At 41.6% G+C, this 15,166-nt stretch overlaps 1 protein-coding gene across 1 annotated transcript in view; it reads right to left on the minus strand.

The window, feature by feature from the left end:
- The window catches only part of ITGA2B (integrin subunit alpha 2b), a 107,585-nt gene that overhangs the window by 71,202 nt on the left and 21,217 nt on the right, over window positions 1-15,166 (minus strand). The window contains exons 3-4 of the mRNA XM_077252590.1: window positions 13,388-13,518; window positions 10,338-10,432 (exon numbers count right to left, since the gene is read on the minus strand). Of these exons, the coding sequence (XP_077108705.1) occupies window positions 10,338-10,432; window positions 13,388-13,518 (226 nt within the window). The remainder of the gene's footprint in view (window positions 1-10,337; window positions 10,433-13,387; window positions 13,519-15,166) is intronic.

Here is a 15,166-nt window from a genome sequence, read left to right on the forward strand (position 1 = left end):
TTAGGATTAGTAGGGGTCCCAGTGATTTGCCATCATTGTTTATAAGAGCTTCTCAGGACAACAATAGGTTTTACCATTCCTGCCCATAGACTAGCTAGTGTGTCAGGACTCTGAACATTTTTATTACCTTTTGTGCATTACTGCCCTTTTCCAAGATGGCGTCTTTGGTCTCATGTGCACTGTGTCTTCCTGCTATAAAACTCCACCCCAGCCTTCAGTCTGTGCTAGAGTATTCTGCCTTGCATCCAGCTCCTGACCCTGTTGACTCGCTGGCTATATACCTGCTCCTGTGAACCTGTGTGGTTATCCTGCTACTCTGCTCTGAGTTCCTGCTGCATACACCAGTTTCCAGTAATCCTCCTTCATCTGCTGCTCGTGTTTACTTCCATCTGCATTTGCTGGACATGTAAGCTGTTGCTGTTCTGCAAAGACCTGAGACTATTACCCAGGCCTCCCTGGTTGTGCTAAGATATTATTTGAACTGCCTTATAAGCATAGCTATCTGTGTTTGGACTAAAACAAGGACTTATTCGTGTCAAGTATCCTCAAGAATAATTGTGCTTCATAGACTTTCTGCATGATTGCATTTTCCTCTGAAGTTCCCTATAGACTGTTTAAGCTGCGTTTAATATTTACACCAAGTGTTGTGGACTTGAGTTTCTCTCTGCACCTGTTTGAATCACCGTGTGATAATATAGACTTTACCACTTATAAAACTGTGTCCTGTAGTTGTCTTGTTCCATGCAAAGAGTCTCCTGAGTTATCCCCTATAATTATTACATAGTGTTGTCGCAGTCATGTAAATGATGGATTGATATAAAGCTGCCCATACACATGAATAGCTGTCAGACACACTATCTCTTCCAATAATACCACACACATGAGCACTTGGTTCAGTGTCGTGTCGAGTCGTGGCTCATCCCACTGGATGCCCGTACTCCTTCCCTGTGGGCAGAACACTACTCAGACAACACAGGGTGAGGGTACCACACTCAGGTAAGACATTAACAGTTAGCAGCATATATTACATTCCCAGAAAGGACAAAAGATGGTGCAAGTGACAGAGTCTCACTCTTCCTCTGATTCACCAGACAATAGAACCTCAATGACATCGGGGCAATCAAGGCCAACTACTCCAACCAGCAGCACTCCGCTTTTGGCGGCCACCCACAGAGAGGAGGCAGCGGCAAGCTTAGGAAGCTGACCAAGCACAGTGAGGTATGTGGCCAGGTGACCGGATTGTACCAACTTGGGTTATCCAAACGAATTTGTGGTCTCAGTGGTGGGCAGTGGAGCAGTTCTGTAATCCACCAGCTAGAGCCATGGTGCCTAGACTGACGTCCTCTTGAATCACATCATTGACAGGAGCAGGCCTCTTTTTATATCCCCCAGCTGTCATTTCAGGGCATTGTCTCACAGGATTGGGGGAAGATAATAATGACTGTTTCCTCATTGTTTGCTAGTTCACTTAGACTGCATATTTGACCTCCAAATGATGCAGACTAATACACCGCAGAGGGCTGATTCAATCAGTAATCAGAAGACATTCTCAAATTAGTATATAAACAGTCTTACAAGTAGACAGATTTTCCTCATTGACGCTATCTATCGCCGCTGAAAACAAAAACGATCGGCGTTGAAATTCCAATGGCCCGATACTTCTCTACCTAAGAATCATCTACCAGGATAGAGTTGGTAGGCTCCCAATAAATAGCAGAAGGTCTGCCATTGCTGCTGAAATAGGAAGGTTCAGTAATTTTTCATCTAAAGCATGTGAGGGCCTTGAGTAATGATTATTTCTTAACGTTCAACATTCTTTGCCCATTTAAAAAAAATCACAGAAAACCCCTTTAAATAGGTTTTCCAGGTTTTTGATATTGATGAGTGCAGCAATGGTGGAAAATAGAAAACATGCACAAAAGCTAAATTTCTGAGCTGCACTCTAGTTATTAACTGCATTTAATAAGTATGCTTCAATCTATGGGTGTGAGCTCGAAAAGCAATCTAACAGCTGTGGAAAAAATGAGTCATAATCTACCACAATGATATTCAGAAAAACATAAATTATTTCATGTTATTACTTCATGAAAAATTATTTCAGACTGAAAAATGAATACCATATAGGATAAAATAATCGGCGGCATAAGGAGAGTAAAGGACAGAGCAGGTAAAAAGTAACAGGCTGAGGAGATCCAACTAGTTATCAATATGACCAATATACTGTGAGACAAAAATGGTATTCTACTATAGATAACAAAATGTGCCAACTAGTCATTATTATTATTAAAGGTGTGGTCCGAAGGAAAAGTAATTTTCATCCCAAATCCCTATAGTGCCATAATCTTAATGATTTTCCAATATACTTGCATTAAAAATCCCCTACCGCTCCCTAACTACACTATCTGTCCTGCCTCAGTTTCAGGACTTGATTTTGTAACCTCTTGCTGTGCAGTAGGGTTCCCTTTCTGCAGAGCTACAGCCAGCTTGGTTTCTGTCCACATGCTGATGGTTCTTTTGTCTTTTCTTTCCTTTCTATGGTTTGCTTCTATTCAGTGGTCTCTCACTTCCCAACTTGGTTGTGTCCGATCACTTCTTGTGAGGGGCTGTTCTTACTCACCTTTACCGGCATCTTTGCTGACTTTATTTCAAGACCGATGGTGTTTGTTCAGCCAGAGCCTCAGCTAGGTTTTATCTTACCAAGTTAATTGCTGTTGCTTTTCCTAAGGTTGTTTGTGTGTCTTCCTCCCCAGTACCTTTTCCTTTCTTTTATGTTTGGGGTCTGGGAGGTTTTCCTTGTCTTCTGTTTGTTGTGTGATTCTTCTTACTTTCTTCCGTCTTTCATGTGTGACTGTGTGAACAGATCTTTAGCCATGTGTCTTACCCTGTGTGTGTGCACTACGTTCTGTTGTTTTGGGTTACACTCTGTGTATAGTTGAGGGTGCAGTAAAGGACACTCGGGGTCAGCCGACATTGAGTGGGCGCGCCATTGCGTAATTTTAGGGTGCCAACTTCTGCGGTCAGGCAGAGACAAATCAGGGTCAGGTTAGGGATTTACCTAGTCTGTAAAAGAACCTGAGGTGCAAGTTTAACATCTCCCCTGGTTGCTTTATCCCTGTGTGAGAGTTAGGGATCAATCATAACACTATCTAACAGCTTTTCTATTTCTTTCCCCTTATTTACTCTTTGATGACACTTTGTTTGAAAATCCCAGCACATGCTTAATTTCACTGAAGGGGCAAAGGCTGCGACATCATCAGTGGTGCTCATTTCAGGGGTGGGCTAGTCCCTGCTCTACAACTGTGCAATGAGTGTGCGCTCTGTTGTTGGCTCAGATCAGCAGTAAAAAGCCAGCAACAAAGCGCATTGTCAGGATACCCTTCAGAGACCAGCACCAGCCCCACAAGTGATGTCACTGGTCTCTGCATGCCACGTATTCTGACACCGCTCTGTTGCCAGCTCCATACTGCTGATCTGAGCTGGTAAGAGAGAGCATGCTGTCATTAAGCAAATCACACAGTGCACATCATGCAGTGACTAACCAGTAACTGAGATGAGCGTCACTATGACACTTCATTTCAGGGAGGGGGCATTAGCTACTGCTATGACCTATGTCTCTGCCTCCTGATGACTCTTCGCTTGAGTATTCTAGCATGCACTGAGATTCTCAAACAAAGTGGCATCAAAAAGAAAGTAGGCGAAAAAAAAAAAATAGAAAAGCAGTTAGTATAGTTACGGAAGGATAGGAAATTTTAATGCAAGTATACTAGAAAATAGTTTCGATTATGGCACTAAATAGATAGGGATTTATGATGAAAATTACTTTGGCTTATGGACCACCCCTTTAAAGAAAAATGTTGATCAAAAGAAAAAGAAAAATACAATGAATATGTATTGAGATGCAGATACACTCTGATAGGGTGTTCCTGGGGCTGTGGGAGAGGGTTGTATTCCTATCAGGTTAGAATCCATCAATGGACCAGGTCATCTTTTGGACAAGGTAAATTGACGATCTGGCAGAGCATTGCAGAGGAACTAGAAAATTTCTCCTTGCAATTGAATACCAACAGTCTGAATCTGCATATCACATATATATTTACTGGTAATTATCACATGATTAACTTTCTTGATGTGAGTATTAAATGTGATCAATGTGGCATCCTGCAGACAGATATTTATCTGAAGGATACACCAGTCAATACTGTCATTCCACGCACCATCTTCACACCCTTATCAAGTGGTCAACTCTGTGCCCATTGCACAATTCCTTAGGATATGACATATCTGCTCGATTGATGCTGATTTTGAGGCTGGGCACTTGATTGATGCTGATTTTGAGGCTGAGCAATGGATATGAAAGAAAGATTTTTGGATTGTGGCTGTAGCTACAGATGTATTAAACAAGCCAACAACAGGACTATAAACAGTATTGGACAAGATCTACTTTATTCTCCACATCGTCCATCAGCTGAAACAAAGGTAAGAATGATTACCCAATACCAATACCATTCCTACTGTAATTCAATGAAAAGTTATATGAATAAGTATTGGACCATTTTTTGGCAGATCCAATATTGAAATAATATCTACCACTTAAACCATCTATAACAACTTGAAGCATCCAAAACTTGAGGCATCTTTTGGTAAGAAGTCACTATCAGAAAGATGATCAGCCTACAATGTGTTTTCTAAATCTCAAGAACCAAGAAGGGGTTGTATCCCTTATCATGGCCGTATTTGGCATTCATGGTGCCCTAGGCACTTTAGTACGGCGCATGTCATGTCCCTCCTTTTGATGTGGCCTCCAGCACTGAGCCCACATCTTTCCTGGCACGTCAGCTGTTTTGAACAGCTGACATTTGCCCGCAACAGCCGCGGGTGTAATGCTGCTGTCAATCGCTGACACTAATCCCGCTCATCGGTGACCCCGTCACGTGATCGTGGGTCACTGATGGGTTGGCATGACAACCAGAGGGCTCCAGCAGACTATGGTTGTCACTGCCGGATTGCCATGAGCGCCGCCAAGTGATTGGCGCTCATGGCAAGTGAGCATTTCTGCTACATACAGGTGATCTTATCATCGCTTGTATGTAGCAGAGGCGATAGGGTTAACGCAGCTTTTAGTCTCCCATGGAGACTATTGAAGCATGCAAAAATGCATAGAAAAAAAGTTTTAAAAAAATATTACAAAAGTTTTAGCATTTGGTGAACATGGTAAAAAAAAATTAAAAAACAGTTGTGGAATTGCACTTTTTTGCAATTTCACTGCAGTTGGAATTTTGTTTCCTGTTTTCTAGTACACAACATTGTAAAACCAATGGTGTCGTTCAAAATTACAACTCGTCCAGCAAAAAACAAACCCTGACATGGCCATATTGACGGAAAATTTAAAAAGTTATGGCTCTGGGAAGAGGGGAAGAGAAAAACAGAAACACAAAATCAAAAAAGATCTGCGTCATAAAGGGGTTAAGTAGTAAGCCCCCTACTGATCAGTCAGACTAAAGGTATGTGCACACAGTTTCTTTTTCAGGCAGAACTGCTCTGTATCCTGCCTGAAAAAGTGCTAAATACAGCTCTAGCAAAATTTAAGAGACCACGGCACAGTTTTTTAAAAATCAGCTTCTCTACATGTCTGACAGCCATTCCATTCCAGTATCAGTCCAACCAGAGTACACCTCATTCTGCTTAAAGTGCTTCTGATTAGGTGATCACCTGAACCAAATCTTATTTAATGAAGGAAAGCATTAAAAAAAACTGCTGTGTTCACAATAGGAGAAGCTGGATGGCTAAACAAGTGCTAGTAATATCCCAAAAGTAATAGGAATGAAGAAATAACTTTTAACCAAAGGAGTTGAAAAGAAAAGTCTTGAGTGAGGAAAAGAAGGACTCAATTCTGGCTTTACTAGCAGAGGGACACAGTGAACGTCATGATGCCTCCATCCTTAAAATTTCTAAGATGGCAGTCCATTACAACAGGGTCAAGCAGCAGACATTGGGGACAACGAAGCTACAGACCGTTAGAGGGCAAAAACGACTCTCCACTGACCGGGATGACCGTCATCTTATTCAAATGTCACTCAGCAACTGCAGGATGACATCAAGTGACCTATAAAAGGAAAGGGGTGAAGTGCACGGCAAGAACAGTTCATAACAGGCTCCTAGAGGCAGGACTCAAGTCATGTAAAGCTAGAAAAAAGCATTTCATCAATGAGAAGCAAAGGAGAGCCAGACTGAAGATTGCCAAAGACCATAAGAATTGGACCATAGAGGACTGGAGTAAGGTAATCTTCTCTGATGAGTCTAATTTTCAGCTTTGCCCAACACCTGGTCATCTAATGGTTAGACAGAGACCTGGAGAGGTGTACAAGCCACAGTGTCTTGCACCCACTGTGAAATTTGGTGGAGGATCGATGATGATCTGGGGATGCTTCAGCAAGGCTGGAATTGGGCAAGTTAATCTTTGCAAAGGACATATGAATCAAGGTTGATTCCTTCTGCTCAAGCAATGTTCCCCAACTCTGAGGACTGTTTTTCCAGCAGGACAATCTGTCATGCCACACAGCTAGGTCAATCAAGGTGTGGATCAAGGACCACCACATCAAATCCCTGTCATGGCCAGCCCAATCTCCAGACCTAAACCCCATTGAAAACCTCTGGAATGTAATCAAGGTAATCAAGAGGAAGATGGATAGTCACAAGCCATCAAACAAAGAAGAACTGCTTAAATTTTAATGCCAGGAGTGGCATAAGATCACACAAAAGCAATGTGAAAGGCTGGTGGAAAACATGCCAAGACGCATGAAAGCTTTGATTAACAATAAGGTTATTCCACAAAATATTGATTTCTGAACTCCTCCTGAGTCCTGAGTTAAAACATTAGTATTGTTGTTTCTAAATGATAATGAACTTGTTTTCTTTGCGTTATTTGAGGTCTGCAAGCAATGCATTTTTTTGTTACTTTGACCATTTCTCATTTTCAGAAAATAAATACAAAATGTATTGCTTGGAACTTCGGGGACATGTTGTCAGTAGTTTATAGAATAAAAGAACAATTTAAATTTTACTCAAAAATATACCTATAAAGAGAAAAATCAGACAAACTGAAAATTTTGCAGTGGTCTATTAATTTTTGCCAGAGCTGTATATGGTAAAAACAATGAAATCATACACTGCGAGACGGCTTGCTGTTCATATGTTCAGTCCTTTGAGGGTTTTTTTTTACCTATTTCATGTTTCCTATGATGATAAGTGTCTAAAAGAACCAGCCCAGTGGCTTCGGTTTGGAAGCAGCTTACTAGTATATTTAAAAAAAATTTGACAAAAACTGTTGGCTAAAATATGTCTGAAAAGACGATAAAAAAGTTAATTCAGAACAAAATGATCACTATGAGTACTGAAGCATCTTCTGGCTGAAAACTTCTAGTCATTCGCAGTTGTCTAAAAGTAGTTGTGTACATACACCCTGGAAAGTGCCCATACCCTTCAGATACTAGTTAAGACCCCTATATACATTAGACTAAATTTTGCCAAACCCACCGATATCAACAGATTCCGCTGATAGTCCAATGTGTATGGGTGGCTATAAATGATGATTATTAGGGGAGATAAGAATCCAGCTTGACCGATTTCAGACTATAGATCCTTTTATTCTCTAAGTGATAAGCTACAGCCAGAGATGTCCAACAGCAGCTCTCATAGAGAACACAGGAATGCTCGGCAGGAAAGGCAATCCTATATATACGAGAGCCGGGCAAAATGCCTGCCAGCTGAACAATCAGACAGCTGTCTATACAGTATGGGGGCTTCAGTCAATTTCTTGTTCAGGTGACAGACATTCTAACAGGTGTATTTTTACTCCAGCACACAGACCTTATGTTTTTATATAAAGTCTGATAAATTACATATTATACCATCTACATGACTACATGACCAGAACCACCATCTGTACAGTAAATCACCAGAACCACCGTCAATACAGTAATACATCACCAGAACCAGCGTTGATGCAGTAATCCATCACCAGATCCACCGTCAGTGCAGTAAGGCATCACCAGAACCACCATCAGTACATGAATACATTGTCAAGCTTAGTACAGCAATCAATTGTAGGTCAGCCCCAAATACAATTGTATCGCATTAACCTACAACTCCTAATATGTCCTTAACAATGGTAAGATGACAGTAGGGAATAGGGTGCACCACAAAGTTAGTAATGATGGAAATAAGGGTGCTGCACAATGCATTGTAAGGTGCTTAACACAGAAAAAAAGGAGAAAAGACTAATGCATAAAGTTGCGCACACCTAGGTAAAGACAAAAATACTAATAATTTTATTGAGCGACCAAAAGGACACACACCAAAGATAAAAGACCATTAAAAACAAAGGACAATAATACAACACCCCAGGTACCGTAGTAATCCATATGGCTTTTAGTACAGAATCAACCCAAGTTGGGTAAGCAATTATACACATGAGATTTGCCCAGCTGTAAAATGAGGACTAAATCTGACATTGGCAATCACAAGGAGAGAGGGAGCTCCACCACAATAAATGAAAAATATATATGAAAAATATATAATAGCATATAAAAAGTCAAAATTGCTCCATTCCTCCAGTAATATTTAACTTTTCATGTCACTCCTTCACGCCCTCCTTTTTTTCTCCCATTGCATATTGCTTTTTTAATACTCTACAGTGACATTTACTTTTTTTGCCTTCTCCTTTCCTTTTTTTAGTCCATTTTTACAATTTAATGTTCGTCTTTATCCTTTTGCCTGACTGGCTATCCTACAACAGCTATCTGGACTTTGAATGAGTCTGAATACCTGGAGATAGTTATTTTATCTTTACTTTTTGTTATGAACTTAACACTCACGGGTAACGGAAAAAAGGAAGACCTAAACAGGGAGATGCTGCACCCACAACCGACTGGTCCCTATGCAGACTAGAAAGACCCTAACAGCACAACTCAAAAACACCACCTTGGACCTGGCTCCCTAAAACCCCTTCAAGGGGTTTTTCTTACCTCCTGAGGAACCAGAGGGGAGACCACACTGCCAAAAAAAGGAGAGGAAAGTGTGCTGGAAGATACAAAACCCAAAGTAAGAAAATGAAAACATGTTCATATAGGGTAGAGAGGGAAAGTTAAGGAGAGCCAAAGTAAACAAAACAAGTATAACCTCCTAGAAACCTAAAAAGGAAAGGAAGAGGGAAGGAAAACAAACAGACTCACTACAGGAATTCAACTCATATTTACCATGCAAGGTAAACCCCTTAGCTGAAGGGCCGGACTCCTAAATCTAAGTCCACTTAGAGGTATAGCCAGCAAAAAACTGCAGTGAAGGGTGAACATATAAAACCCAACCGAGAATGTGATAGGGCAGACCAAAATGGGAAAATGGAAAACACCTGGAGAGGAGTAAACCACAAAGGTAGAACAAAGACAATTGGAACCATCAGCATTTGGGCAGGGAAGAAAAGGCAATAGCTCAGCAGATAGAATAACCGAAAACATAGCAGAAACAGGTCAGAGGATCGATAACCTGATCCTGTTATTCTTCAAATGTCCGTGCATATGCACTTGCTTTATTCTACTATTTTCATGTTCTCTGTTGATGCCGCCAATGCTTTTATTCCATGTGGTCTTCATTTTTGTAATATTTGATGAAGTAATAAAACTATTTTTGCAGATCAGTGTTGTGTATTATCTCTGAGATTAACAATACCAGACTGGTGAGGGTCCCACATCCAGCAACGCCATGAACAACTGTTTTCAACTCCAGCCAGATGTAAACAGTAAAAGATCTAAAATAGCAAGGCTCCGTTCACTGTGTAATGGCCATTCTCAGCTGCTGCATCTCATCCCCCTCAAAGTGAATAGGAGCTGAGCTGCAGAACTACAGAATGGCCACTTCAGAATGAATAGAGCTGAGATGTGTAGACTGTTTAGATTTGGTCAAAACTGAATCAATAATCAGTAGAGGAGGCTGGGTAAGTTTTGTCAGATCACACTCAGACTGAAAATATGGCCATCTACATCTGCCTTAAGGTTAGGTCATCAATATCTTAATACCTGGAAATCCTCTTTATATGTATGTCTGAGTAGTCACTTCCACTAATTGATATTCCAAGCTACAGCAGCAAAACAATTCAATGAATTCACATCTGCTACTAATGCTATAGACAGACTTTGTTGCACTCTTTTGGACATCGGGCCAGCATCGAACATCAAGCATCTCTGGCTCAGTAAAATATAAAACCTCTAAGATGAGCTGCACATCCTAAATTCCAGACCATTCTAGTCCTCAGTTAGTATATACCATATATTATGCACTCATACCAGAATGTTATTGTTCCATGTTCTCACTGTTGCTCCAAGCCATTGGTTAGACTTAAAGACCTGTACTACTTGATTCCTAGTGTCATATATGTCACCTATGGGAGAGATACAACAATATAAGTTTAACAAGGTTCTGTATTATTATTATTATTATTTATTTATTTATATAGCACCATTGATTCCATGGTGCTGTACATGAGAAGGGGTTACATACAAATTACAGATATCAATTACAGTAAGCAAACTAACAAAGACAGACTGATACAGAGGGGAGAAGACCCTGCCCTTGCGGGCTTACATTCTACAGAATGGTGGGGAAGGAGACAATAGGTTGAGGGTTGCAGCAGCTCCGGTGTTGGTGAGGCGGTAGCTACAGTAGTGATGAGGAGGCAGCGGGGTCAGTGCAGGTTGTGAGCTTTCCTGAAGAGGTGGGTTTTCAGGTTTTGTCTGAAGGATCCAAATGTGGTTGATAGTCGGATGTGTTGGGGCAAAGAATTCCAGAGGATGGGGGATATTCGGGAGAAGTCTTGGAGGCGGTTGGGTGAGGAGCGAATAAGTGTGGAGGAGAGAAGGAGGTCTTGGGAGGACCGGAGATTGCGTGAGGGAAGATATCGGGAGATTAGTTCAGAGATATATGGAGGAGACAGGTTATGGATGGCTCTGTAGGTCAGTATTAGTAATTTTAACTGGATACGCTGAGGGAATGGGAGCCAGTGAAGAGATTTGCAGAGGGGGAAGCGGAGGAGTAGCGAGGAGAGAGATGAATTAGTCGGGCAGCTGAGTTATGGATGGACTGGAGAGGTGCAAGGGTGTTAGCAGGGAGGCCACAGAAAAGGATGTTGCAGTAGTCAAGGTGGGAGATGATGAGGGCATGCACACGCATTTTAGTAGATTGACAGTTGAGGAAAGGATGGATTCTGGAGATATTTTTCAGCTGGAGGCAACAGGAGGTGGAAAGAGCTTGGATGTACAGTTTGAAGGACAGGACAGAGTCAAGGGTTACTCCGAGGCAGCGGACTTCCGGTACAGGGGAGAGCGTGAACACAGACTGTACACAGACTCTGAGTGTAAGGGAGCAGTACCAGGTCACCCATAGACTTCTACAGCCCCATGCTGTACCTCTGAAAGAAGATGGAAGTGTTACAAATATTTACCCTGAAAGACGTGTATTGTTGCAATGTATATTATGTGCGCCATGTTTAGTAATGTGTGTTATTAGTGATAGATTGTATTCGGCCCTGCAGTAGGATTCTATTAGGGACAGTTAAGGTTTATAGTTGGGATTAAAAGTACAGCTATAATGTTTCTATTTCAATAACACTATTAATACCCTCAGGGCTTATCAGAAATTAGCTTGGAGAGACTCCTTCTATAGTCTAAAATATTACCTTTATTAATTCATTATAAAAGTATTCCAACCCTGGGCAAAAACACTAAATACATAACATACATGAATAAAGTGCTCATGCTAAACCAAGGCATCGGTAAGCAGAGAAACTAAGTAATGACCATATTGGCATGAAACACGAGTACCTCGTCTATGGCTACCACCCTGTGCCATATACAGAAGCAGAAGGAAAAAAATGTGGCATGCAACATATTAATGAGTAACTATTAAGGAATTGTACATGACATATAGCCTCCTTTTCAAGACACTGCTGTTCACATGAAGTCTAAAGCTGGCCATACACATGAGATGATGCTCAATGTGGAAAGAGGAGAAAGCTGCTGCCATACACCTCTGGCAGCAGCTTACCACCCTTGAAAATGAAAAGATCATGGCTGTGAAGTTTAGACCAGGGCCGGTTGCTGTGGGCCGGAACTGAGTTCTCTTTGCCCTGAAACCCCTCTTTAAACAGGAATCAGAGTTCAGTGTGATGTGCTGTGGGGTCCGGTTACAGCTACAGATATGACAGGAGACCTCAGGTCCGGTTCAACGGGTTCAACTTTACTATGCAATTCAGATAAATGTTGTTGCGGTATACATAGTGAGACAGAATCCCCTACGGATGATGTTCCCTTTGACTGGCGTACAATCAGTCCTTGCCCCCACCTAAATAGCTCTTGTTGATATCAGGGACCTTCTATCTGGCATAACTTCTTACTTTAGGCCCACCATCCTTCCCTTTCGTCAAAGCTTCCAGGAGTACCGAGGTACAAACCAGCCATAAGGATAAAATGCAACACTCTTTACCAAACATATGACATAACACAATATCATATAACACTATTCACATGAACTCCTTCTTGCCACAACGTCTTTGTCTACCCCCCTACAGCTGGAAACTCCCAATGCCAGATTCTTCGTTTCCTCTACATTATGTTTCAGGGAAAAGTCAGGAGGACCCCGTTGATATCAGATGGTCAGCCAGTCCCATCTGAAATGGGTAGATTCGGACAACGTTCATCTAATGTGTTGTATGTGAACCTTTAGACAGCACACATTTGTGTGTTCTACAGCAGACAGCTCTCTTTAAAGGATTTGTCCTATGTTATGTCTTCAGGAGCACACCACTTCTCTGCTACGCGTTTTTTTGCACCTCTCCTGACCTTAGCGTGACAGCATGATGTATATCTTTGTAGATGTCATGCTCCGGTCAGGAGAGCCGACGATCAGTCCGAGGATTGCGATGCGATCATCACATGAGAAATACGTTTGTCTGTCTGCCCCCTAAGGGACACCACCACTCCTCATGAATTTGACACGCGCCGTCCCAGCTCTACCCACTTTGGCACAGCTGTGCAAAAATGGAGTGTAAAATACCAAAAGTCTCAAAAAATGTGCGCAGAAAGCAATTAAATTACATTTTTATTGTGTTTAAGGAAAGCTGATGTCAAAAGAGTACCTTGAAAGCTCCAGGGTCTCGCTGCAAAAGTTGAGTCCGCCACCCCACTTTACCAACAATCACATGTCACTTATGTTACTGATATCATCATGTACCAGGGGAATCTGGCAAAAACTAAACAGGACCCCTCACCTGCTTTTATCCTCATCCCCAATCACTAGGCAGATTGGAGTAATTTTTACTGTATGCATTGTTTTACTGCACCTGTTTGGTCAAATGGTATGATGGAGCAGTCATTGCTTCCTGACTGCCATGGACACAGGAAGACCCCTCCACCACTAGAGACTCCAGGCTGCGATGTGTTCGATTTTGGAGCGCCCACAACAATGCTTAATCTGAGGAGAAAAATATTTTCCCAAAAAGTTAAATTTTTACAGTGGAACATAATATTAATACACATCCATAGAAATCCATACAAATCCCAAGCATAAAATATTAATGATTGAAGAGCTACCCGACACGGCTCATGGACAACAGTGGTGCTATTATGGGGGGGAAAAACAGACCCTTTTTTTTTCGTATATTATATAATAATTTAATCTAATAGTGATCAAGCACTGTAAATTTAATTTTGCTTAGTCCTGGGCTTCAATCCCAAACCACTGCAAATTACGGAGCAGGATGAAAGCTCTGGCTTCTTCATGAGCAGGTCTCATTCCTGGCTGTGATGAGAAGACAGAAGCAGTTCAGTACCGCCTCTGTAGTCTCTTTTGCCGTCTGCATAGCACTCATATTTGTGAATAGGAGTGTCAGCAATACCAACGTCCTATCCCATGTTCGCCAGATGTCCGCCCGGCATAGCAGAGCTGCTGCATCATGGCAGACCCAGATCAGCTTTGTCAGGACAAATATTTTTTAAAAAATGTAAATAAAAAACCTTTTCCCCACAAGTTCAAAATCCCACCTGTTTTTTATTCATGTGCATACATTTTATCACACAGTAATGAAAAAAAAAAACAGTGACCAAAATAATTCATTCAACACCTTATTTATTTAGTGTGAATCACTAACAGTAAATTAAAAAAATAAATTGCTAAAAGTCGCATTTTTTTCTATATTTGCGTCACAAAAAAATAATTCTATAAATGACTTGGTCATTTAAATATAAAGCAAAACAGAGCTGAAAAATAATACATGGTCTCCCATACAAAACAAGGAACATTCATGTTAGCAAAGATATTAAAAAGTTATGGCTGTTGAACTGTTGATAGGCAAAAAGGGGAAAAAAATATGGCTGGTCATCAAGGTCAGTTTACAAGTAGAGGAGCTGCGGAGACACCATCACGTGTTTCTCAACGCAGGCAGTGAATAGCCAGGCCTTTCCCCGGGAAGGAACAACCAAGGGAAGGGCAGCATCCAATAAAGGAAAACATCCAATAAAGGAAAACCACCTATGCCAAGCATGGTATCCATCCACAGACAGCTGTTTCAGGGTTTTTGCCCCTCATCAGTGTGGAGTAGGAAACTGGCTATCAGGAGCAGTGCCTAGTAGAAAGACTATAAAGGCTCTACTTGCATTTGCATATTTGGGGGCAGTGTTCTGGATCACTGCGTTGAGAAACACGTGATGGTGTCTCCGCAGTGTTGGATGTTTTGGTCTCCACGAGGTCAATCATCCGTGCCTTTATAGTCTTTCTACTAGGCACTGCTCCTGATAGCCAGTTTCCTACTCCACACTGATGAGGGGCAAAAACCCTGAAACAGCTGTCTGTGGATGGATACCATGCTTGGCATAGGTGGTTTTCCTTTATTGGATGTTTTCCTTTATTGGATGCTGCCCTTCCCTTGGTTGTTCCTTCCCGGGGAAAGGCCTGGCTATTCACTGCCTGCGTTGAGAAACACGTGATGGTGTCTCCGCAGCTCCTCTACTTGCATTTGCATATTTGGGGGCAGTGTTCTGGATCACTGCGTTGAGAAACACGTGATGGTGTCTCCGCAGTGTTGGATGTTTTGGTCTCCACGAGGTCAATCATCCGTGCCTTT

The sequence above is a fragment of the Ranitomeya variabilis genome, chromosome 4 (assembly GCF_051348905.1).
Source record: "Ranitomeya variabilis isolate aRanVar5 chromosome 4, aRanVar5.hap1, whole genome shotgun sequence".
NCBI classification, from domain to species: Eukaryota; Metazoa; Chordata; class Amphibia; order Anura; family Dendrobatidae; genus Ranitomeya; species Ranitomeya variabilis.